The 26,351-nt window shown below is 41.1% G+C and overlaps 1 protein-coding gene across 1 annotated transcript in view; it reads left to right on the top strand.

Moving 5' to 3' along the window:
- Nucleotides 1–25,551, top strand: part of drc1 (dynein regulatory complex subunit 1 homolog (Chlamydomonas)) — a 66,333-nt gene extending 40,782 nt beyond the window's left edge. The window contains exons 10-17 of the mRNA XM_055635428.1: nucleotides 2,025–2,260; nucleotides 4,622–4,809; nucleotides 7,873–7,962; nucleotides 9,743–9,832; nucleotides 13,838–14,064; nucleotides 19,061–19,204; nucleotides 21,572–21,674; nucleotides 24,874–25,551. Of these exons, the coding sequence (XP_055491403.1) occupies nucleotides 2,025–2,260; nucleotides 4,622–4,809; nucleotides 7,873–7,962; nucleotides 9,743–9,832; nucleotides 13,838–14,064; nucleotides 19,061–19,204; nucleotides 21,572–21,674; nucleotides 24,874–24,936 (1,141 nt within the window). The 3' untranslated portion in view covers nucleotides 24,937–25,551. The remainder of the gene's footprint in view (nucleotides 1–2,024; nucleotides 2,261–4,621; nucleotides 4,810–7,872; nucleotides 7,963–9,742; nucleotides 9,833–13,837; nucleotides 14,065–19,060; nucleotides 19,205–21,571; nucleotides 21,675–24,873) is intronic.
- Nucleotides 25,552–26,351: the final 800 nt, after the last annotated feature.

Raw genomic sequence — 26,351 nt, 5'->3', positions numbered from 1 at the left:
GGTCCTGGCAACATCCAGAGCTATAGGGAGAGGTTGAGTAGGCTGAGACTTTATTCCTTGGAGTGCAGGAGGATGAGGGGGTGATCATTTTAGACTAAACTGATAGACAGGTATATGGATAGGACATATTTGGAGCAATATGGACCACACTCGGCAGGTGGGACGAGTGCAGCTGGAACATGTTGGCCGGTGTGGGCAAGTTGGGCCGAAGGGCCTGTTGCCACGTTGTATCACTCTATGACACGGGTGTTCACAATCACCTTTTCTGTTGACCTCTTCCTTAACCTCTGTTGTCACGCTTTCCAATTTCACCTCAAACATAACAGAAGGAAATGAATGTTTTTGTCTCCATTAAAGGAAACTTTCAATACAACTCTCTTGCTCCCTCTTTTCTCTTGCTATGTTTGTTTATCTGTACATTTACTGTATGCCCTGCTGAATGTTTCCAGAGGTATCTGTTTTCACTTCCATTTTACCATTACCCTCATTAACACCTTCGCAACAGCTATTAAGAATTTAGGATGGTCGGGTAATGCCCAGATCCACAATATTACCATTTAAAGAGAAAACACTTTTTGATAGGTTTTAGTTTGTTAAATGCAATAACAGAAATTTTCTCATTCACATTTCACAACCACCTCCACTATTGAAGCTTATTAGCAGTTTTGAAATCACAAAGTGCAACAGTGTGAAGAAAGTCTGTTATCTGTTCAAACAGCTCATGGCAGGGATACAAGAGGTCTGGAATGAGATCAGTATGTTATACCAATAATGATTGGTGCATGTACTTCAACACTTTTGTTTGGAAAATTTCAAGAGTAAGGTCTTGGGTTGACTTTACAAGTACACTGACCTGCGGGGAACCAAATTAAAAGACAATGAGGATTCAATGGAAAGTATTCAAGTATTTGCTGAAGTGACCATTGTTGGAGAACCCTCGCTTGTTGTATTGTCAGACTTAAACAGCCAATCCTTGATTTTCAAAAGGAATAAATGCTGAAAAAATGATCCGTTAAGCATACTTTGCTTTATTGAAAGGATGGGCAAAATGCTTTATGATTATTTTGGTACACTTTTCATTCAGGTCCAAGACGAGTTCCATTAGGAGCATATTTCATAAATTTGAGCTTAGTTTAGAGATACAGCACGGCAACAGGCCCTTCGGCTCACTGAGTCCACATCGACCAGCGATCCCTGCACATTAACACTACCCTAAATACACTAGGGCCAATTTCCAATTATACCAAGCCAGTTAACCTACACACCTGCACATCTTTGGATTGTGGGAGGAAACCGAAGATGTAGGAGAAAACCAACGCGGTCACAGGGAAAACGTACAAACTTCATACAGACGGCACCCCTAGTCAGGATTGTACCCAGGCCTCCGGCGCTGCAAGCGTTGTAAGGCAGCAACTGCGTGCCGCTCTTTTTAAAAAAAAATAAAGCTTAAAAAAAATTGAGCAATATTTGAATGTTGTTAAATTTCTTTAATGCTGCAGAGTTGAAATGTGTTGTGGAGAAATAAATGCACTATGAACTTGGCATAATTGGCCTTACATCTGAGCTTCAAGTCACAATTATTTGGATTCAATATTTAAGACCAATGTGAACTGATGAGCACATGAATAAGTTTTCGTCCACAGCAAGACCAGTTATGAAGTTATATGCACGTTTTACACGTTGAGATGTTAAAATGTCAATACGTTTTTGGTTAGGATGAGACAAGAATTACATGCTTAAGTCTGAAGAGTATCTCAGTTATACGGAGGAGATTTTAGACCCAAATTGATGATATTAAAGAAGATTTGAGAACGTTCTGTAAATTCCGTTTCTGTAAATTGATAGCATACATTCGTGCAAATAGGTTCTAAATTTTGACTTACGATTAAGGGAAAAAATTAACAGGTTCCAAGAGAGAGGTCTTTTTTTTGTTGATCTTCCAGACTATTAACAAATGTTATTGCTGTTTAACATTTTTTTACCAGTAGTTTAGAATATGAAAATTAGTACTTTTGCTTCAACAGGCATTTTGCTGCCGTCGATGCAAAGAAGTTTCAGGGCATTTGGTTGATGAATGAGGAAGAGGCAAAGGATCTGGTCAGAAAAGCCCTCGATGCTGATGAGATAATACACAATCAACAGCTGGGCTTGACCTGGACAATGCCAGAACTATGCTTCTTGAAGAATGTTGGACCGATTGTATCGTGCACTGGGAAGAAAAAGTCAGCGGTCCAGCTTGCAGAAGAAGTTATTCTAGGAGGTAGGAAAATAAAAGTCAGTTTGTAACCCTTATGTCGAAATATCCAAGGTAATTTTTGCAGAGCCGAATCTAACTTAATGAAGCATAATGTTCTTGTAGCGTATTAGCTAATTAATGTGATAGATATATTTAATTGTTGGTTTGTTTTTGAAGATGTTTCCTTCTGTGAAAACTAACAACAAAACGAATGAATGATAGATTTTTAAATCATCCATCTTTCTCTAAAGAAACTTTCTGATGGCAACATGAGAATGTTATGGTTTTGCATCATGTGATCAGAAGTAAAGCTATTCATTTGCAACTCCTCAATAAGTAAGCAGTCAGTAGCTGCAAAGGGTCAACTAATGTTGCCCCGCATAATTGTAATCAATGACTATCTTCAGCCTGGATAGGGAATATGGGGAAGGAGGAGGGGCTTTTTGGAGGTTACTTAAATTGTAGAATTCAATGTTCATACCAGGGGTTGTAAGCTACGCAAGCCTGTTCCTCCAATAAGGTCCTGTTCCTTCAATTTGTGTGTCACCTCACTTTGGCAATGGAGAAGGCCAGGGCAGAACGATCAGTATGGGAAGGGCAGTTAAAATGGTTAACTGCAAAGAAAATTCCAGAGAGAAAACATTTGTTTGCACCCCAATTTCTCCATCCCCTTGTTTTGTAGAAACTGGTTATTCGCCTGTTAACCATTTGTGTGTCTCTCCCATTTGTGAAAACATCTCAGCATCTACCCTGTAAAGAACCCAGTTTTAAAAACCCAGTGTAAAGAAACTCCAGTTGTGAAGTATTCAATCATTCACTCATTCTCTCTAATGCAAATGAATAATTAAACTGGTGGATGAGGTACCGGTCATGCACATTGCCTTGTCCTGAATGATTTTGCATTGCTTTTGATGTTGGAGCGCCAATCATTAATGCACAAAATATTTCATGACACACTTGTAATCTGTGGTGGAAAGTGTTTGAGGTATCAGGCAGTGAGTTGCAGGATAACCAGGGTTTGAGCTACTGCATTTTTCCTATATTTATATGGTTTTCTGTTAGGTTTCTTGCAGAAGGTACACAAAAATGCTGGAGAAACTCAGCGGGTGCAGCAGCATCTATGGAGCGAAGGAAATAGGCAATGTTTCGGGCCGAAACCCTTCTTCAGACTGATAGGGGGTGGCGGGGAGAAGGAAGGGAAAAGGAGGAGGAGGAGCCCGGGGGCTGAGGGATGGGAGGAGACAGCCCGAGGGCTGAGGAAGGGGAGGAGACAGCAAGGGTTAACAAAATTGGATGAATGTTGATTGAAAGAAACTTGGTGTTTGTAATACTACTTGTCAAAGTTAGGTGATTTGATTCTCTTGTTGAAGATAATCACTCATTGATGGGCCATTGCTCTTGCTGCATTCGGTAATTTACTGGTTTGTTTGCAGAGAGCTGTGAATGGAATGGAACATTGTACCATTATCTGCAAGCATCCCTGTATCTTATCTGATGAAGGAAAATGTATTGATGAAACAGCTGAAAATGTTTGATGTAGGTCACTGAGTAAATTCAGCAGTGAATTCCGCTGCTTGAGTGACTGACCTCAAAGAACCACAACCATTGGTTTTGTGGGAGTTATCAATTGAAGTATTTCCCCATGGAATCAGTTTTCCTGGAACTCTTCAATCAAAAGTTACCTCCGGTAACAAGGGTCATTTATAAGGTTCAGCTATTTTATTCATGTTCGGCCAAGGTAGCACACTCATTGAAAACATTGATGAACAGGTTATGGATTCTTAAATGTTGTTTGATGACACTACAAATGACATCTTCCATACCTTTGTAAATTATGAAAAGTAGATGAGTAAGCAATAATTGGCTAGATTATTTGTCCCAATAATTTCTCATTATTGTGCTTCATTCCTTTTTCCTTATCCGTGTAATGTTCATTTTTTTTCCTTTTTTATGCAATCTCGAATAATGTAATGGTTTGTATCTGGCTCTGAATGATAAAGCAAAATTGCTTTTCTCTTCATCTTCAGCATCGCCCTGAAGTTTTCAGCAGATCAACAGAAAGTCAGTGCCCTTGCTGCAGCTCCTAATGCCCCTGTCCCACTTAGGAAACCTGAACGGAAACCTCTGGAGACTTTGCGCCCCACCCAAGGTTTCTGTGCGGTTCCCGGAGGTTTTTGTCAGTCTCGCTACCTGCTTCCACTACCTGCAACCTCTGGGAACTGCACAGAAACCGTGGGTGGGGCGCAAAGTCTCTAGAGGTTTCCGCTCAGGTTTCCTAAGTGGGAAAGGGCATTATTCTTCGATTTTATGCATTGACGTTACAGCATGAGTTGTTATCGAAAGAAACAAATTGACATTGCACTGTTCAAACATTTTTTTTGGCAGATCAACAGTCATGGAATTTCCAGGAAAAAGCAGGAAATGGAGAGAAATCATCGATGTGGAATTCCATTTTCCAAAATATTTGTTATTCGGCCAGTGAGGACAAGGCAATGGCGCTGTGTGGTGGAAAACCTGGAGAAATCTCATTGAAAACAGTTAAAACATTGTTAGAAGTTTTGTGCGATGAAACAGTGAGTATCTGTTTTCGGAGATTCATTTTATTAGCCCAAGTAGTCAATAGAATATTTTAAGTTTTCTGGACATTATTCAGTATAGTGTAGAACGCTTCTTTGTATTATATTGTAGAATCAATGCTCTTGCACGCACTCTTTTGTTTTCACAAGATAATGGGTAAAGTCTTTGATTGCTGCTACAGTTTCTATTGGACTTGATCCAAAACCAGCCAAATCAATAATTGACAATAGACAATAGGTGCAGGAGTAGGCCATTTGGCCCTTCGAGCCAGCACCGCCATTCAATGTGATCATGGCTGATCATCCCCAATCAGTACCCCGTTCCTGCCTTCTCCCCATATCGCCTGACTCCGCTATTTTTAAGAGCCCTATCTAGCTCTCTCTTGAAAGCATGCAGAGAACCTGCCTCCACCACCCTCTGAGGCAGAGAATTCCACAGACACTCTCTGTGAGAAAAAGTGTTTCCTCGTCATCGTTCTAAATGGCTTACTCCTTATTCTTAAACTGTGGCCCCTGGTTCTGGACTCCCCCAACATCAGGAACATGTTTCCTGCCTCTAGGATCCGGTGGGCGGCGCGACTCTCGTCAGCAGCGGCCTCTGCAGTCTGTCCGCGTTTTATTATTTTCTGTCTATGTTTTTATGTAGTTTTTGTTATTTTTTGTTGGGGTGTGTGTGTGGTGGGGTGGGAGGGGGGGGGAAACTTTTAAATCTCTCCCTGCACGGGAGACACGACCTTTTCTCGTCGGGTTTCCGTTATCGTTGGGGCTGCAATGAGGAGCGGCCTCCAACAGGAAGAGACCGGGGACTCTGGTGCCGACGACTCATCGTCGCCGTCGCGGGGCTGGCTGAGTCCGGCGCGGGTGGAGCGGTGGAGGAGCGCTGCTGCTGCTGCTGCTGCGGCCCGACCGGAGAGTCGGAGGCTTCAACTGCAGGTCTGTGGACGGCGGCACCGGGAGCCCGCGGGTCCCTGGAGGGAGACCGCTTTTCAGGGCTCTCGCAACGGCGACTTCTCCCGCCCGAGTTGCGGGGTCGAGGAGCTCCTGGAGCGGGGCCTAACATCACCGCCCCGCGCGGCTTGGAATGGTCGCGGGACTCTGCGATTCAGTACTGATCAAGTTCTATCCGCGCTATCAGACAACAAACTATATTAGTCACTTTAAGAATGTAACAATTCCTCTTTATTATGCCCGTACACCCTTAACCCTTTCAGTTCTAAAACTCTTTAATTCCCTCCTTTTTATACAAAGCCTTCTGAAAGTCCAAATATAACACATCCACTGGTTCTCCCTTATCCACTCTGCTAGTTACATCCTCGAAAAATTCTATAAGATTCGTCAGACATGATTTACCTTTCATAAATCCATGCTGACTTTGTCCAATGATTTCACCACTTACCAAATGTGCTGCTATCCCATCTTTAATAACTGATTCTAGCAGTTTCCCCACTACCGACTTTAGACTAACTGGTCTGTAATTCCCCCTTTTCTCTCGCCCTCCCTTTTTACAGTGGGGTTACATTAGCTACCCTCCAATCCTCAGGAACTACTCCAGAATCTAAAGAGTTTTGAAAGATTATCACTAATGCATCCACTATTTCTGGGGCTACTTCCTTAAGTACTCTGGGATGCAGCCTATCTGGCCCTGGGGATTTATCGGCCTTTAATCCATTCAATTTACCTAACACCACTTCCCGGCTAACCTGGATTTCACTCAGTTCCTCCATCTCATTTGACCCCCGGTCCCTTGCTATTTCCGGCAGATTATTTATGTCTTCCTTAGTGAAGACAGAACCAAAGTAGTTATTCAATTGGTCTGCCATGTCCTTGTTCCCCATGATCAATTCACCTGTTTCTGACTGCAAGGGACCTACATTTGTTTTAACTAATCGTCTTTGGAGTGTGGGAGGAAACCGAAGATCTTGGAGAAAACCCAGGCGGTCATGGGGAGTACGTAGAAACTCCGTACAGGCAGCATCTGTAGTCGGGATCGAACCTGGGTCTCTGAAGCTGCAAGTGTTATAAGGCAGCAACTCTATCGCTGCGCCACCGTGCCCCCTTCTGTGCTAATGACAGGGCCCTCAATAAAACTTCAAAATTAACCTTTCTACCAAGGCAAGGGGACCCATTTCAAAAAAACTCATCTCCAACAAAAATCTATCTCTACATCAAATAAATGAATGACTGGTTCTGTTATTTTACGTCAATCTAAAGTATATTAAATCAAGTTAGTTGATGTGGTAGGTGAGATAATCTTAGTGGGCTGGGCTATATTTTATATCGCAAAGCATTATTATTTTTAGCATAGAAGATTATTCACTGGTCACTACATAAATGGGTTTGAGTAGACATTTTGGACAATATTATTGGAAAAGTTTTGCGTTGATGAACAGTTTGGATCCTGATTGCTAATTCCACCCAAAATGAAAATTACACTTGTTAATTCTCTAAATATAAAGTTTGTGTGACAAGTCAGTGGAAGAATACAAACATTTGAATTGGGAGGAATCATATGCCACTTGTCTCTCCTCCATTGAATAGGATCACAACTGATTTGACTGTAACCGCAAGTCTGTATTCTAGCCAAACTGTTGACATCTTTCTTCCCCTCTTTAAGTATCTGCCTCTGCTTTAAATGTAGCCAAATAATCTTCTTACAATATATTTTTGAGGGGAATTACTTCCAAAGTTCATGATGCTCCAAAAGAAGAAATTGCAAACTTAAATGGGTGGCCTGTTATTGTTTTCCTGGATTCTTAGATTCTTCCACAAGAGGAAACATCCTCTCCACATCCACTCTGTCATCCCACAAATAAACGTTGCTTTTCCCAGTTATAAAAAGTTAACTGGGAGAAAATGCTTTCTCGTTAGAATGAAGGCAGACATCTTCTGCGGTGTGGAACTTGGTTTGTGGCCGTATTTCTGACTTGACAACTATTTGGGTTGTGAACATTTCTCATGAACGGAACCCTGTTGTAACCTGAGGAGGACCTGTTTTCTTCTTGACAGAATTGCTTCTACACCATATTTAGAATTTAAACTGACAATATTTTGTTTTTACAGGGATTCCTGATTGAAAACAAGCTTCTGAAAATTCTTAGTTCCCTGAAGCAAGATGAACAATCGCTAATTAAACTTGATGCCATATTTACGGTAAGATTTTAAAATTTTGATGGGAATATTTTGAGCAGCCTTGATATTCTGCTAGACCAGGTGCGGACTCGTTAGGCCCTTCCCACATGGCAATATTCCACCACTCATGCATAGCCCCCAACTGCGTAGGCGCAGCTGAGGGGTTCCCGTTATGACGCCAGACATCCCTGTTGTGACGTGAATCACTGCAACCCTCCCCCAACTGCGCCTCGCCATCCCTCTTCTGACCTCTATCCTCCTCCATTCCCCCTCATCGCCCAGCACTCCCTCCCCCTCCTCTTCACCCTCCCTCTTCTTTCCCCTCTCACCTCCCCTCCACACTCCCTCCCTCACCTCTCCCTCCCTCTATCCCCCCCCCACCCACTCCCTCACCTTTCCCCTGCCCTCAGTCATTCCCTCCCTCCATAACCCCTCTTCCCTCTCTAGCCCCTCCTCTCCCTCTATCTCGCTGCTCCCCCACTCCTCATCTCTCCCCTATCCACTCCTCCACTATCCTTCCTGACCTCCCCCCTGCCCTCCTCTCCCTCTATCCTCCACTCCCTACCTCCTCCACTCCCCCCTCCTCTCCCTCCACCCCCCTTCTCCCCCACACTCCCTCCTCACCTCCCCCACTTCTCCCTACCCCCCTCCTCTCCCTCTATCCCTCTGCTCCCCCACTCCTCACCTCCTACCTATCCCACTCCCCCACAATGAAAATTGCGATGTTTTTAAAAAAATGAAATTCTCAATGGAAATCGTGTTTTTTTTCTTTAAAATAACCTAAAAACAATGTTAGCTGTTAATGAAAACGGAAGAATTTGATTAAAAGAGTTTTTTAAATCATGGTTTTAATATGTAAATGAGATTCAGGATCCCATTGTGACATCATTGTGACGTTGAATGCGGCTGATGGGCAGGGCAAATGGAAAAGTGATTTGAAAAGTGATTTTTGTAAAGTTTACGATGTCAATAACTTGTAAAATATAACATCAATCCAAACGAAACTTGTTTCATTTACATCCCAGGACAATGGTGAGTAAGGTGCCCCCAAAATTGCAGCGCTATTGTGTACCGCTTTGGCGGGATTTTGGGATATCATGCACATGTACGCATTCAGTTTCTCCCTTAAGTTAATGCTCTTCATTCTGCACTGAAATTCAGTTCACTTCTGCAGTTAAGCTTGTTTTTGGCTAATAGTTTGATATTTTGCTCTGTTCCTGTGTACATGTCCTATTTCTGAGGGTGGGACTCAGATCTGGCGTCTACTGGGTTAAGAGCTGAGGGCTGGCCAAGCATTATTTCTCAGATAGCTAAAATGAAAAGGCACAATTGTATGGTTTTAGTGGAGGGAGCGGCAACAGAAGGCTGTGGGTGCAGCAAGCCCTTTCAGGTCTGTTACTGCAGTGTGTATTGATATAAAAATCCTTGTTCAGTAATAAGTCCGAGATGTAAGTAAGTAGAATCATAGATAGCTAGACACCATCTTTCCTAAAACATGGTGCCCAGAACTGAAATTCAATACTCAATACTCTGTGCACATTGGACTTCATCAAAGCCTTTTTGACCACCCTATCTATTCGTGATATCCAATTCTATCTGACTCTTATCAGATTCGTGAGACACAAAATTAAATTGATCTGGGATTGGGAAGGGAGAACCTAACTGACTTTGTATTATCTATCATCAAATTGCAGTAGAAACTAAAGATTTTAATGGGGATGGTAATGTGATACTTTTGTTTGGGATATTTCTGATTTTAAGATTAAAATTTAAAATTCTAAATTATTTTCACCACACACAGGCTTTGGGAATTGAAAATGAAGATGATATCATCAAACTGACAGAGTTTTTTATAAAGAATTGTGAAACATCCAAGTATGAATTGGATAAGGTAAGATAACTGCATTTTCAGGTACAAAATAGTTTGGTCATACTAGGTATCTGAAAAAATTTGGTTTAGAATACCATATGTTGGAGTTTTGGTACATCGAGGCCTATTTACTTTGCTTACAGTTGGATGTGATGCATCCTATTTCAAGAAATGTAAATACACATGCAAAAGTGAACTCATTATATTGTATGATCATTTGCAAGTGATGACTGTATGTTTTTGTAGCAAATGCATTGGCTGGATTCTGTAGCAAATTTAGGCTGGATTCATATGAATACAAAGCAATGTGGCTCCACCTCAAATGAAGCAGGAAATCTGCTAACCATCTGGCCATTAACAATTAAAAAATGAATTTGCAATGGGGACTTGCTACTTGACTTGGCATTATTGATATTGTTATAGCAGGGATGCCCTTGAATTTGAACTTTCAGCTGCGTGGTGTGGTTATGAAAGAAGAGGTCTTTGCCTCAATGCAATCATCATCATCATCGGCGGTCACTCAAAATAAGTATGACTGTCCTCTCATGGGGGACGCCTGTGCGTGACTTTGTTTAACGTGGGGAGACTGGTGCACAGACAGCCACCACACGGTCCTTGACAAATCTGGGTCAGAATCCAGTGGCATGGAATCCAAGACGACCGGGGACCCTTTTCTGCTGCAGCCTTCATCCGCCTTCCCAGCCGTTGTGAAGCTCCACTAAAGTTAGCCATCATCCTCCTCCTGTTACACCGTTCAGGTCTTGGTTGGATTGCTCTTTGTCAGAGACTTCCCTCTCGACCTTACCGCCCTGGGTGGCCCTACCAGGAGCATAGCTCCAGACTGCATCGCTCTCAGTAGCTCAGGACCACACAAGCTTCTCCACCACGACAAGGTGACAATCCGCAAAGAAGATAATGCAAGAGTGAGCTGCTGTTCAAGAACCAGTGGTGAAACTTGAGCACAAATTCTAGTTGAACATTTTGATTTAGAATTTAAACATTTTCAGAACTATTAATTGGAAGAGTCATTAAATTAATGGTCTGCTCCCTTAGATTATAATGACCAAGAGCAGGGGTGTGGAAGGGTCCCGACCCAAAGTATGTCAATTTCCCTCCACATACTGCCTGACCTGCTGAGTTTGGTTTTTGCTTCACATTCTTTCATCTACTGTCTTTTGTGTCTCCAAAAATTAAATTATCTTGGTTATTTACTTCATAGTTATTTGATATGCACAAATTAGTTTATTCCTTCAACATAACAGTGAGAATAAACCATTTAATTGTGCAATGCATGAAAGGAATACATAAACACTTATTACTGTTTCATTTTTTCCTCCAGCTGCTGCAAGGATTTATGTTGACCAGATTGATATATTTTACAGTTTGTTACTTGATGTTACAGAATTGCTTTTGGAGAATCTGAGCCTTTGAGGATTTCTACTGCAACCTTTATCTGTTTTCAAAGGGGGTATGAAAGATAACTCATTCTCAGTCCACCAATCACTCACTGACCCTGTGTCACACCATGATCCCTCTCTTTATACTGGCTATCTACCCCCTCCATTTTTAGTCCGATTGCAGGGTTCCAACTCGATGTTGACAATTCCTCCCCCCCCCCCCATTCCCCCAGCACTCATTGATGCTGCTTAACCTGCTGAGGTCCCCCAGTGGTGAGGAATGCACATAGCTTGTCAGGGAAGACAGAGGAACGACAAGGGGACTGCTTGGAGTCTGTGGACTGGGCGATGTTCAAGGACTCAGCAACAGACTTGAATGAATACGCCGCAGTTGTTACTGACTTCATAAGAAAATGTGTGGAGCACTGTATTCCTATGAAAACCATTTAAGTGTTCCCCAACCAAAGGCCTTGGATGAACCAGGAGGTCCACATTCTTCCGAGGACCAGATCTCGGACATTCAAGTCTGACGACGTAGAGCTATACAAGAATTCCAGATACGACCTTGACAAGGCTATCAAAAAGACGAAAACGAACTTTCACTCCAACCTGGAGAATGAGGCAGGTGTTCAACAGCTGTGGCAAGGCTTGCATGCTATTACTTCCTACAAGGTGAAATCAGGTGGCAGCTAAAGTGACAGCGAAGCATCGCTCCCAGATGTATTTTGTGCAAGCTTTGACAGAGAGAACACTAATGTGGCATCCCAGGCCCCCATAGCCCCCCCAATTACAATTTCAGTCACAAAGCCGACGTCAGAAGGTCCTTCAGGCGGGTATACCTGGTTGTGTTCTTAAAACCTGTGCAGACCAACTGGCTGGAGTTTTTGTGGACATCTTTAACCTCATTACTGAGGTCTGATGTTCCCACCTGCTTCAAACGGGCATTAATGATACCGGTACCCAAGAAGAATAAGGTGATGTTCCTCAATGACTACCGCCTCGTGGCATTAATGTCCATGGTGATGAAATGCTTGAGAGGTTGGTTTATAGCACATATCCTTCCTCAACAAGAACCTGGAGTCACTACCGCCACAACTCCATTATGCATTGGACCACTTGGGCAATAGCAACACAAACATCAGGCTGTTGATCATAGATTACAGCTGGGCGTTTAATAACATCGTCCAGTCCAAGCTCACGGATCTGAAGAGAGAGAGTATCAAGAGTATATTTAATTGTAATTTAGACCCCTGGAGGTCCAAATGAACCGTTTCTGCAGAGCCACACACAAATAGACCCCAGTTAATTACATTTACCGCCACAATAGCTGTGAGGAAGGCCAAATAAACTTATCAATAGAGAATGTGAGTCAAAGTCTCGCTGGCTGGCGATGGCGATTGTCCCGCGGCCATTAAAGCCACGCCGGGTGGTGCAATAGCAACACAAACCGGGTCTTGATGTTGGAGCAGGCTGTTGATCGCAAAGTAGCATTCCACAGCTGGGCGTTTCAACAACATCGACCCCGTCCAAGCTCACGGAAAAAGCGGTCTGGGTCTCTGCAGCAGCCTCCGACTCATCCCACTGCAACAGCAGGATCAGCGCTCCTCGACTTCGGCCAGCTCCGCGACGGTGAGGTTATCAACACAACGACACAAACTGTACAGGGAGAGATTCAAAAGTTTAGCTTCTTCCTCGATAGCCATCAGCATGGGAACAGCTCAAGACTACCCACATCACTTTCCCCCCCCCCCCAAAATACTCAGTGCAAAAAAACCCACCCCACGCTGATTGTGATTGAAAATATCCCACTGCAACTGCAATACAAATTACAATTAGCTTCTTCCTCGATAGCCATCAGCATGGGAACAGCTCAAGACTACTCGCTGATTGTGATTGAAAACGCTGCAATAATATTGCAGCATGTGGAGAAGCACTGAATCTCACCTGATGGGTGTTTCGGGACTTTCCAGTAAACTTGCGTAAATGCACCAAACTTGCTGAGTGTTTTATTCTGTAAATTTGTTTCATTAGAGTCTAAAAGGTTGAATCGTGTTGTCTCCTGCTTCATCGACTGTGATCTTTGGTTCTGCTTTTTGGAAATATAGAATGTATTCCTTTACGAATATTTATTTTATCAGAATTAAGGAGTGTAGGGATGTTGAAACAGAAGAAAAAATTTGAATGAGAACAAATACCATAAATAGACTCAGGGAACACCACATTCATGTTTTGGATCAACTGCTTTTCATTATGGAGCAATGTTTATGCTTTCTCACATTCTCCTGTCATTTAAATATATTTGATCATGCTTCTCTGATAGTGAAGCTTTTTCCAGAGATTATCCACCTGTAACTATGATACATGAGGATGAACGAACGAGGAGTTATTATTGTAATGATCCCTCACACAATTCCATGCGGGGATAATATATTTGGTATTTATCACTTGTCTAAATGAGTAACAAAGGAAATAAAAAGGCACACAGAAAAATATGAGGGTGTAATTTAAAAAATATATAAAATATGTTATCTCTAGAGTAAAATGATAATCTGCTGTCACTGTTTATTAATGTTTAAGGATCTGCAATATTGCTTCCTCTTCAATAACAAGATGCATTTATTGACTTTAGGAGACAGATATATTGTTGAAGCAGCTTGATGAAGAGGTGGTAGAAGAAATGGAAGATGAAGTAGAGGGTCAAGGAGATACTTTGGAAGAAGTATGCATAAGTGAAGAAGAGGATAAAAAGATAAAAGCCTGTGCAGATTTGATATCTCAGCAGCGTTTGCAACTTGTTCATCCCAATGATATCCTCAGAACTTTAAGACTTTTCCTAGAGGAAAATGATCAAGCAAGGTATATATATTTTTTGGTCTCTATATATCAAACCTGAAATTGTATTTGTCTTTTAACAATGTTTTGGTACTTTCTACCTTTTCTGTTCTGAAGGCAGAAATTTAATGAAGGGAACATAACCATATATGTGGATGTGGACAAGCTTTTCCCTTTGAGAATAGGGAAGATTCAAACAAGAGGACATGACTTCAGAATTAAGGGACAGACGTTTAGGGGTAACATGAGGGGGAACTTCTTTACTCAGAGAGTGGTAGTGGTGTGGAATGAGCTTCCAGTGGAAGTGGTGGAGGCAGGTTCGTTGGTATCATTTAAAAATAAATTGGATAGGCATATGGATGTGAAGGGAATGGAGGGTTATGGTATGAGTGCAGGCAGGTGGGACTAAGGGAAAATAATTGTTCGGCACTAAGGGCTGAGATGGCCTGTTTCCGTGCTGTAATTGTTATATGGTTATATATAACCATATAACAATTACAGCACGGAAACAGGCCATCTCGGCCCTTCTAGTCCGTGCCGAACACTTACTCTCACCTAGTCCCATCTACCTGCACTCAGACCATAACCCTCCATTCCTTTCCCGTTCATATACCTATCCAATTTATTTTTAAATTATAAAATCGAACCTGCCTCCACCACTTCCACTGGAAGCTCATTCCACACAGCTACCACTCTCCGAGTAAAGAAGTTCCCCCTCATGTTACCCCTAAACTTCTGTCCCTTAATTCTCGTCATGTCCTCTTGTTTGAATCTTCCCTACTCTCAATGGAAAAAGCTTATCCACGTCAACTCTGTCTATCCCTCTCATAATTGTAAAGACCTCTATCAAGTCCCCCCTTAACCTTCTGCGCTCCAAAGAATAAAGACCTAACTTGTTCAACCTTTCTCTGTAACTTAGGTGCTGAAACCCAGGCAACATTCTAGTATATCTCCTCTGTACTCTCTCTATTTTGTTGACATCTTTCCTATAATTTGGCGACCAAAATTGTACACCATACTCCAGAATTGGCCTCACCAATGCCTTGTACAATTTTAACATTACATTCCAACTTCTATACTAAATGCTCTGATTTATAAAGGCCAGCACACCAAAAGCTTTCTTTACCACCCTATCTACATGAGATTTCACCTTCAGGGAACTATGCACAGTTATTCCTAGATCCCTCTGTTCAATTGCATTCCACAATTCGCTACCATTTACCATGTACGTCCTAATTTGATTTGTCCTGCCACGATGTAGCACCTCACACTTATCAGCATTAAACTCCACCTGCCATCTTTCAGCCCACTCTTCCAAATGGCCTAAATCTCTCTGTAGACTTTGAAAATCTACTTCATTATCCACAACACCACCTATCTTAATATCATCTGCATACTTACTAATCAAATTTACCACACCATCATCCAGATCATTGATGTATATGACAAACAACAGTGGACCCAACACAGATCCCTGAGGCACCCTACTAGTCACCAGCCTCCAACAGCCATCCACCATTACTCTCTGGTATCTCCCATTCAGCCACTGTTGAATCCATCTTGCTACTCCACCATTAATACCCAACAATTGAACCTTCTTAACCAACCTTCCATGTGGAACCTTGTCAAAGGCCTTACTGAAGTCCATATAGACAACATCCACCGCTTTACCCTCATCAGTTTCCCTAAAAATTCAAGAAGATGTCAAACATGACCTTCCAGGCACAAATCCATGTTGACTGTTCCTAATCAGACCCTGTTTATCCAGATGATTATATATATTATCTCTAAGTATACTTTCCATTAATTTTCCCACCACTGACGTCAAACTAACAGGTCTGTAATTGCTAGGTTTACTCTTAGAACCCTTTTTAAACAATGGAACAACATGCGCAGTACGCCAATCCTCCGGCACCATTCCCGTTTCTAATGAAATTTGAAGTATTTCCTTCATAGCCCCTGCTATTTCTACACTAACTTCCCTCAATGTCCTAGGGAATATCCTGTCAGGACCTGGAGACTTATCCACTTTTATATTTTTCAAAAGTGTCAGTACTTCCTCTTCTTTGATCCTCATAGTTTCCATAGCTACTCTACTTGTTTCCCTTACTTCACATAATTCAATATCCTTCTCCTTGGTGAATACCGAAGAAAGGAAATTGTTCAATATCTCCCCCATCTCTTTTGGCTGCAGATAGCTGTCCACTCTGACTCTCTGATTTTTATCCCTCGTTAACCTTTTGCTATTAATATAGCTGTAGAAACCCTTTGGATTTACTTTCACCTTACTTGCCAAAGCAACCTCATATCTTCTTTTAGCTTTTCTAATTTATTTCTTAAGATTCTTTTTACATTCTTTATCCTCCTCAAGCACCTCATTTACTCCATGCTGCCTATAATTATTGTAGATCTCTCTCTTTTTCCGAACCGTGTCCAATTTCCCTTGAAAACCATGGCTCTTTCCAATTTTTACTCTTTCCTTTCAACCGAACAGGGACATAAAGATTCTGTACTCTTAAAATTTCACCTTTAAATGTCCTCCATTTCTCTTCTACATCCTTCCCATAAAACAAAATGTCCCAATTCACTCTTTTTAAATCCTTTCGCATCTCCTCAAAGTTAGCCTTTCTCCAATCAAAAATCTCAACCCTTGGTCCAGTTCTGACCTTCTCCATAATTATATTGAAACTAATGGTGTTGTGATCATTGGACCCGAAGTGCTGCGCAACACATATCTCCGCCACATGACCTGTCTCATTTCCTAACAAGATGGTCCAGCACTGCCCCTTATCTAGTAGGTACCTCTATGTATTGCTGCAAAAAACTATCCTGCACACATTTTACAAACTACAAACCATCCAGCCCTTTTACAGAATGTGTTTCCCAGTCTATGTGTGGAAAATTGAAATCTCCCACAATCACTACCTTGTGCTTACTACTAATATCTGCTATCTGTTTACATATTTGCTCTTCCAATTCTTGCTCCCCATTAGGCGGTCTATAATACATCCCTATAAGCGTTGCTACACCTTTCCCATTTCTCAATTCCACTCAAATAGCCTCCCTTGACGAGCCCTCTAATCTATCCTGCCAAAGCACTGCTGTGATATCTTCCCTGACAAGCAATGCAACACCTCCACCTCTTGCCCCTCCAATTCTATCACACCTGAAGCAACGAAATCCTGGAATATTTAGTTTCCAATCACAGCCATCCTGCAACCATGTTTCACTAATCGCCACAACATCATAATCCAAGCTCTAAGCTCATCCACCTTTCTTACAATTCTCCTATCATTAAAATATACACATTTAAGAAACCCACCACCTCTTATTCTCCATTTATTATCTTTTTCTTCTTTCTCCCCTACATGTTGGGTCTGAGTGCTTCCCTTATCTGCCTCCTACCTCACACACTGTCTACTGGCTTTCTCTATTTGAGTCCCTCCCCGTGCACCGTCCTTTCCCTAGGTGCTTCCATCCAGCATTTATTTTTATATTTCACCCAATTTGATAAATCCTGGTGCAGGAGATGGAAGCAAGTCAACTATTACCTAGGTTGATGCTGGTTTCATCGGTATGGCTAATACCATGTATATTTGCCAAACGTATTAAGGCGGAAAATATCTCAAGAAGATGGGATTTTATTTTTGATCGGATTTATTTCTTTCAAGCATCTTTTAAGTTTGATTATATGATTCATTATTCTTTTTGAAATTAAATTGTAGTTAATGTATTTTGTTTAGTAATGCACGATAATTAGTGTTTCCTCTAAATAAATGTTCTTACAAAGTTTGCTACAAATAAATCAGATAATGTTCTGATGACATGTCAGATAATAAAGATGTCTCTCTAAACTTGGAAACTTTTTACAAGCGTTCAGTTTGGTCGTCCCCATAGGCAGTTGTGCATTCATATACCTTTGTGATCTGGTCAATCTTCCTATTCAAGTCCTTGTTTTACTAGTTTATTGGACTGTGTTTCTCTTCTATAAGATTGTCTTCATCACCGTTTCTCATTTACTTTCTTGGTTGTAATAGTGATCATTTCTGGCTACAGATTTTTCTAATTACAAACCGGGTATAACTTTTTTCTATTGAAATCACTGTTATTAGAAGAATACAGCGGGACTGTGGTCGTGCTACTAGATTAGTTATCCAGAAGGTCATGCCAATGGCCCAAAAGTGTGAGTCTAATTTCAACAATAAGCAATGGAAAGTATAAAATAAAATAAATTGTAATGGTAAAAGTGACCATGAAACTTGCGATGGTGGCCTGAACCCACCTGGTTCTACAAAGTTTGAAAGAGAAGAAGATCTTTCATTCTTTGCCATCCATGGTCAGACTTCTAAGGCAACAAAAAAACCAAAATCAGATTGCGAATTGGAATACCACCCACCTGGAGGCTCGCCTTCTAGACCTGTAATGTCCGGACTTGGAAATCAATTGCTGTTAGTTCTTCCACTACCACTAGATATGAATCCTGGTGGTACTTACTCAACAGCACTGTGGGAATACCTTCAGTTGAGGAACTGCAGAGATACAAGAAAATGGTTTGCGACCAGCTTGTCGTGGGAATTTGGGGATGGGCAACAAATGCTGACCTTGTCAGCGCAGCCCATTTGCCAAAGTTTGAATAATCAGCATGATATGAGAAATGGGCTTGTATTAATGGCCCTCTCAATGGCTTAGCAAGGGACACTTCATTTTCGACATGCTGTAGTAATTGATTCATGAATGTAGCAGTTCAAGAAATGGACAACCTCCACATTCTAGAGTATATTTAAGGATGGCCTTTAGATGATAACATCGCCAGTGACAGGCATATCCCATGCTTGTAATCACAATTAAAGAGGAAAACAGATTCAAAGTTTACATGGCCTAAGTCAATTCAAACTGCACAAAACCTGGACTGGTATTTCTTAATAATGCTTATTTCCATTTGACTTTGATCAATTCTGAAAGATGTGAACATAATCTGGCAAATTTTCCATCAATGCTTTTCTGGATTTATTTTCTCAAGGGACAAAGCACACACCAAAATGTCCAGTGCGAAGGAGAGAGATAGCTCTGAGGATAGTGCATACTGGGGCGCCATGGCAAACGTAATCCCAGAAAATAAATTGAAGGTCTGGAACTGTCTTGAGGATTCATTGGGCAAATACTTGTAAGTATCACACTTTAAGCAGTAGCAAAATCTCTAATGGAACAAAGTTACAAATCAAATTTACCTCCATGAAATGATTAAGCAAACAAATTTCACATTTGATTGCATTCAATTTTTTTTAAATCTTTCTCTACTAAGCTGTTTTGTAAGACTGATTTATGCAATATGTGCAAACAAATATTATAAATGTTGACACCATTTTAAAATTGATGAAGCTTGAAGCTCCCTCATCTAAGTGGAGTAAGTCGAATATTGAAAGGCTTGGATAGAGTGGATGTGGAGATGATGTTTCCACTAGTGGGAGAGTCTAGGACGAGGTCATAGATTCAGAATTAGACTTCCTTTAGAAAGGAGCCGAGAAGGAATTTCTTTAGTCTGAGGGTGGTGAATCTGGGGAATTATTTGCCACAGAATGCTATGGAGGCCGTCAATGCATATTTTTATGGCCGTTATGGGGAGAAAAGGCAGGAAAATTGGGTTAAGCGGGAGAGAGTGATCAGATTGAATGGTGACGTAGACTTGATGGGCCGAATGGCCTAATTCTGCCCCTATTACTTATGACCTTATGAGTAAAATATACAATGGTTTGCAGTTCTGACCCGTCAAAACGTTATGAGTGTGTTTGAACACTTGGGCAATATTATGGCCCTGGCAGTGAACTTGACATTGACAATGTATCCTTAACTCTCCTATATGCTATTTCATTTCAGTGTCCCAACAATTACAATTATTTTCACAAACTCATGTTCAGAACTCCATGTAGAATTAATGCTATGTCTACACAGAAAACCTGTGGTGCATAGTTTTGTTATTTTGAATCACCCATACTATTTTCTGGTACTGCTTTTAAACGGAATTTGAACAGCATATTTTGAACAATTTCTGTACTCCCACACACTATTTTAACTCCCTTTCCCATTCTCATACTGATCTTTCTCTCCTTGGCCTCCATTGCCAGAGTCAGGCTGCATGCAAACTAGAAGAAACACCACCTTGTATTCCACTCCGGTAGCTTACGATCCAATAGTATGATCATTGAACTTTCCATTTTTCAGTAATAACCACCCCCCCCCCCCCTGCACCCCCACCTCTGTGTGCACCCATTTCTCCTACCATCCCAATCACCCTGCTCTTCTCTGCCCCGTGTACATTTTTTTCCCATCCCAGTCCCATATTTTCTTTGATCTCCTATTTTCCCTATACCCTATCCCCATGAATGCACATCCTTCCCTCTGACTTTACTCCATTTCACCTCTACCTTTGCATTTACTCCATCCATCTGTCACCTTTGTCCACATATCACTTGCCCAGCTTTGCCCCACCCCATCTCTCTTTTCGAGCTTTATCCTCCTTATACTCCACTCTGAAGAAGAGTCCAGACGACAAAAAAAAATCGGTCCATTCTCTCCATAGAAACCAACTGACCTGCTGTGTTCTGCCAGCACTTAAGTGTTATATTCAGTACAGTAACAGGTTGGAAAGAAATATAACTCAGGTGTATGTTGCGGTGAAAATGCATCAGTACTTCACCCAGGATGAGTGTTTTCTGGCACCACATCACTGCCTCTACCTTCCTCCTTCCCCCATCTGGCCCATTCTGCAATTTTTTCCCCTTGTATGCTTCCACCTATTATTAATGAACCTTTGTCTTTAATCTGCTCCACCTCCTCCCAACCTGACTCCAACTGCCCATCATTTCCAACTGTACCCGGTTCTTCCTCTTACCTTCCAAACACCCCCCCACCCACCGTACCCCCTTTTTTGCCTTCCCCTCTCATCTCTTTATACCAACTATCTTCCCTCCACACACTCGGCCCTGATGCAGGGTCTCGATACAAAACATCGACCATTCTGCTTGCATGCACAGACACTGCTCGACCTGCGGTGCTCCTCCAGCTGTTTTTTTTTTTGTCCCAGATACTTGGCATCGAGATACTAACATATCTTGTGTTTCCTGAGTATTTTCTCTTCATCTTTTAATTTTTGTGGTTTAATGTTCAAAATCACAGGGGTTTTTTTGTGTGATATAATAGGTTGTCTTCATTTATGCTGTATACAAATAATGAAAGGAAAAAAGTATGTTTTAACGTAAAATAGGACTGAAGCATAAAATGAAAAGAGAAAGAAAAATGACAAAATGACAGAAAGCAAGCCTAAGTTGTATTTTATTATATTGGCCTTGCATTAGCTGGAAAAACAAATGTTATAAATGTAGTTTTTCTGTATTGTTATTTTTTTAGAAAAAAATTACTGTAAATCTTTACTGCTCTGTTATGTATTTACATTACCATTTTAATTCACTGTTGGTATTGAGTCCTCGTATAAATACAATATTAATTGAACACGATTTAATATTTTCTTTTACAGTCAAATATTGGTGAAAAGATCAAACTTAAATACTGAGAAGTGCAGCCTTGCTCAGCAAAATGCAGAGTTCAGATTATTATTACAGCAGTACATGCATTCTTCGGTAAGTCATACCTTACATACAATATTTTCTTTCAGGAGGCATTTAAACAACTCCCTTCTGTAAGGCACTTTTGTAGTGTGAAGGGGATGCAATGAGGATACAGGGTGACTTGGACAGGTGCATGGCGAGTGGACAGATGCATGGCAGATGCAATTTAATGTGGATAAATGTGAGGTTATCCACTGGCGGCAAAAACAGGGAGGCAGATTATTATCTAAATGGTATCAAGTTGGAAAAAGGGGAAGTACAATGGGATCTGGCAGTCCTTGTTCATCAGTCACTGAAAGTAAGCATGCAGGTACAGCAGGCAGTGAAGAAAGCGAATGACATGTTGGCCTTCTAAACAAGAGGAGTTGAGTATAGGAGCAAAGAGGCCCTGCAGTTGTACAGGGCCATAGTGAGACCAGACCTGGAGTATTGTGTGCAGTTTTGGTCTCTAAATTTGAGGAAGGACATTCTTGCTATTGAGGGAGTGCAGCGTACCCACCAGGTTAATTCCCGGGATGACGGGACTGTCATATGTTGATAGAATGGAGCGGCTGGGCTTGTATACTCTGGAATTTAGACAGATGAGAGGGGATCTTATTGATACATATAAGATTATTAAGGATTTGGACACGCAGGAAACATGTTCCCAATGTTGGGGGAGTCCAGAGCCAGGGGCCACAGTTTTAGAATAAAGGGTAAGCCATTTAGAACGGAGATGAAGAAAAACTTTATCACACAGAGTTGTGAGTGTGGAATTCTCTGCCTCGGAAGGGGTGGAGGCCAGTTCTCTGTATGCTTTCAAGAGAGAGTTAGATAGAGCTCTTAAAGATAGCGGAGTCAGGGGATATGGGGAGAAGGCAGGAACGGGGTACTGATTGTGGATGATCAGCCATGTGAGCCATGATCACATTGAACGGAGGTGCTGTCTATTGTTACAACTCGTCTTCTGCGTGCTATGGACACATTTAGGAGGTTGCTTTAATCCCTAATTGGAAATATTTAAGGTTGATGAGTTAATTGATTTGACGCAGAAATATATTTCTGTGTGGATGCTGCCTGAACTGCTGAGCATTTGCAATAGTTTGGTTTATGTTGGAATAATTTATCAAGTGCTATTTTTCATAGTATTAGAAACAGTGCCAGACTGATTCACCACGGTTCCTCAAGACTCAGTGTCGATGAAACTGCTGCAGGCTGAGTTGTAATGTTGATTTGAAGTTATTTATTTTGTTACAAGAACTGCAGATGCTGGTTTACCAAAGAAAGGCACAAAATGCTAAAGTAACTCGGTGGGTCAGGCATAATCTCTGGAGAACATGGATGGGCCAACATTTTGGGACGGGTCCCTGCTTTAGTGTGAAGAATGATCCTGACCCGAAATGTTCTCTATGCATGTTCTCCAGAGATGCTGACTGACCTGCTAAGTTGCTGGAGCATTTTATGTCTGTCTTTATTTATCATGTTGTTTAGTAGTGTGGGTAGACTTGAAATGTTAGATCATTTTCACATGGTGTTATCTGTGGCTAGGGTTGGTTTTTTGGTAATCTGGACGGTCTGACAAAACAGGTTTGATTTGGTGTTATTCCTTTCAAAACAGATATTGATCATCTTGGCTCCAGATAACTGCAATCAGTTGAATCACACATTTTACCTGCCCAGTTCCAACATGCTGTTATAATAATTGTGATTTAATGATGCCCACCATCGTGATGTACTATATCAAGCTTCCTAAATGGGATAGAAGGTCTCCGGGCAAGCGAATTGCATGTTGAAATTTAGACCACATTTGTTTGTGGTATGCGATTCCATCAATTGCACAGAGCACCATTATTAACTCAAGGGTAATGTTCAAACAAAGGTTAAAGAGAGATCAGTAATCAAAATGAGCAGATTTAGTATTTGGGAGTGGATGTGGGTCACAGTTTATACCAGGTACGGCATTAGCATTGAATAGTGAAGTGCCAAGAGATGAGCACAATACATGAATGACGAGTGGAGACAAAGTTAAATTTGAGATGAGGGAATTGAACTGGAGGATTTCAAATGTCTGATGGTTGTAGTGACGCAAAATTCAAAGTGTGTATGGGTTAGTGGCAGCTACAGTGGTGGTATGAAGCTGCGGTGCATTTGTAAAAGACAACATTTTATGGGTGTTTCATGATTTCAGATCGCTACCTGAAAACCCACTTAAAATGGGGGAATTCACTTAGACTGGACAATACATATCCACTAGGTTGGCTGTTCTCATTTCTGGTGCAAACTCCATTTAGCACTCATTAAATGAGTGCCAATTTTTAGGTGGCATTCTTTTCCTTATGACATTGGTGCACTTTAGTTTGCAAGGCTAACTTTTGTTCTTGTTTTGGTCTCTTATTGAACTTTTATTCAACGTATTAATTTATTAAATTTTTGTGTTCATTTATTAATACAGTGTCATTGATAAAGATAGTATTTATTGCTCAAACCTTTGTGTTAAGAAAGCGATCACACATATTTGTGTGCTGAAGGTAAATTTTCAATGAGTTTTCACATTATAGTTGAATTGGGCCATTCAGCCCATCGAGTCTACTCTGCCATTCAATCATGGCTGATCTCTGCCTCCTAATCCCATTTCCCTGCCTTCCTTGACACCTGTTCTAATTAAGAATTTGTCTATCTTTGCCTTAAAAATATCTGCTGACTTTGCCTCCAATAACCTCTGTGGCACTGTGTTCCACAGATTAACTACCCTCTGACTAAAGAGGTTCCTCCTCACCTTTTTAAAAGAGCACCCTTTAATTCTGAGGCTAGGGCCGCTGGTCCTAGGCTCTCCCACCAGTGGAAATATCCTTTCCCCATCCACTCTGTCTATGCCTTCCATTATTCTGTAAGTTTCAATGTGGTCCTCCCCTCAACCTTCTATACTCCAGCGATTACAGCCCAGTGCTGTCAAACGCTCATCATATGCTAACCGATGGATTCCTGAAATCTAATTTTTGTTTGTTGTATTGAGGGATTTTTGACTTGGTGGTGTTGAGGTGGAGGTGAATGGGTTGCATGAATGATGGAGATTAATTAGAATTTCTGAATTTTGTTCATAAATGAAGAGGCATCATATTTAATTTTGCTTGGTGTAGTGGTTTTTCAGATAGTGCGAAGATTATAATCCTTGCCTTGTTCTGCAAATGTTTTGTTAAAATGAAAATAATGTGTTTTGTTTTAAACTCCTCAGGTGAACAATGAGCTTGAGATTCCGCCAACGCAGCTGATGCAATTTAGTCTTGATCAGCAATAAACCACTAAGTTAGAAGAATTCACAACGCATGATTAACCAGTAAAGCAAGCAATGAGTGATTTATTAGTTTTCAATGGATGAGCCTTGGTTCTGGAATACTTTTTCCACACCTTTATCTTATTACCTCTGGGTGACCTAAGTCACACCTCATTTGTCTACATCGTAATGGTTGGTATCGTATAATTGTTTATATGAGAAATGGTTAGAAATAAAGTTTTAAACAATTAGGACTGCAAAAAAGAATTATTTTTGTTGAAAGGGTTGCTAATCTATATGTGTAATTTGCTCTTATTTGGCAATATAACTGGCAAACTATCTCTTCAAATAAGATGCATAAGAAATGTTTAAATGAATCAGAATCATTTTTGTTTCCATTGTATAGTGGTTAGTCTTTTCAGGATGGTGATCAGAAGCACTAAGTTGACTGAGGACGTGAACCCATATTTCACATACCATGAACAGTCCTTGAATGCTTTTCATCATGTGAGCATCATTGTGTTATTTGTGAGAGCTGCTTGTGCTGGTGACTATATTTGACGGTCAGCATTTGTTGTCTTTGGTGACTTGGAATGTACAGATTGCTGTTAAAAAAGAAATTAAATTTAACAAATAGCTTGTGCAATTCCATGACTGTTTTTTCACTGGGATGACAACGACAGGAGATTGGACAATTCTGTCATAGAATTGGGGAAGAGAGCGATGGTCTTGCATTTGGAGCCCTGCTGCCTTACAAAATTACAGCTGGCCTCTTGTAGAGTATCTGAATGTAATGTTGTTAAAAGTTAACAGGGTTAAGTTATTTATAAAACAGACACAAAATATTGGAGTAACTCAACGGGACAGGCAGCATCTCTGGATAGAGGAATGGGTGATGTTTCGGGTCGAGACCCTTCTTTCTGCAGGGAAAAATTGGTAAAGCGGGAACCATTGAACTGGTCAACAAACATGTGAACAAGGGGGAAACAAGGTTACACAAAAAAGCTGGAGAAACTCAGCGGGTGCAGCAGCATCTATGGAGCGAAGGAAATAGGCAACGTTTCGGGCCGAAACCCTTCTTCAGACTTCAGAAGGGGGAAACAATGTAGTTTTGCATTTCAAAGGTGGAAAAATAAACAAAGGATGTCATTGTTCCCCACAAGCTTCATCTGGTCTGCTGCACTTTCCGTTAAGAGAGTAAGAAATACAAACAGAACTAGAACATATGTAATGTCGCGTGCAGCAGAAAATAAGCTCATGGGTTCACGACACCCTAAGGAAAGAAATCCCTGTTAAACCTAGCTTGCCAGGCTAAGAATGTTCTACATTCACAAAGATTACGTGTGATTCTTCTAAAATACATTTATTTTGTTTAACCTCCCTTCGTATGTTTACCTGTTTATCCCAGCATCTCAATGGAATGAGTAGTCTGGGGCTCA

The sequence above is a fragment of the Leucoraja erinacea genome, chromosome 5, assembly GCF_028641065.1.
Source record: "Leucoraja erinacea ecotype New England chromosome 5, Leri_hhj_1, whole genome shotgun sequence".
Classification (NCBI taxonomy): domain Eukaryota; kingdom Metazoa; phylum Chordata; class Chondrichthyes; order Rajiformes; family Rajidae; genus Leucoraja; species Leucoraja erinaceus.
Note: the sequence above shows the minus strand (reverse complement) of the source record. Positions and strands in the feature narration are given on the sequence as shown.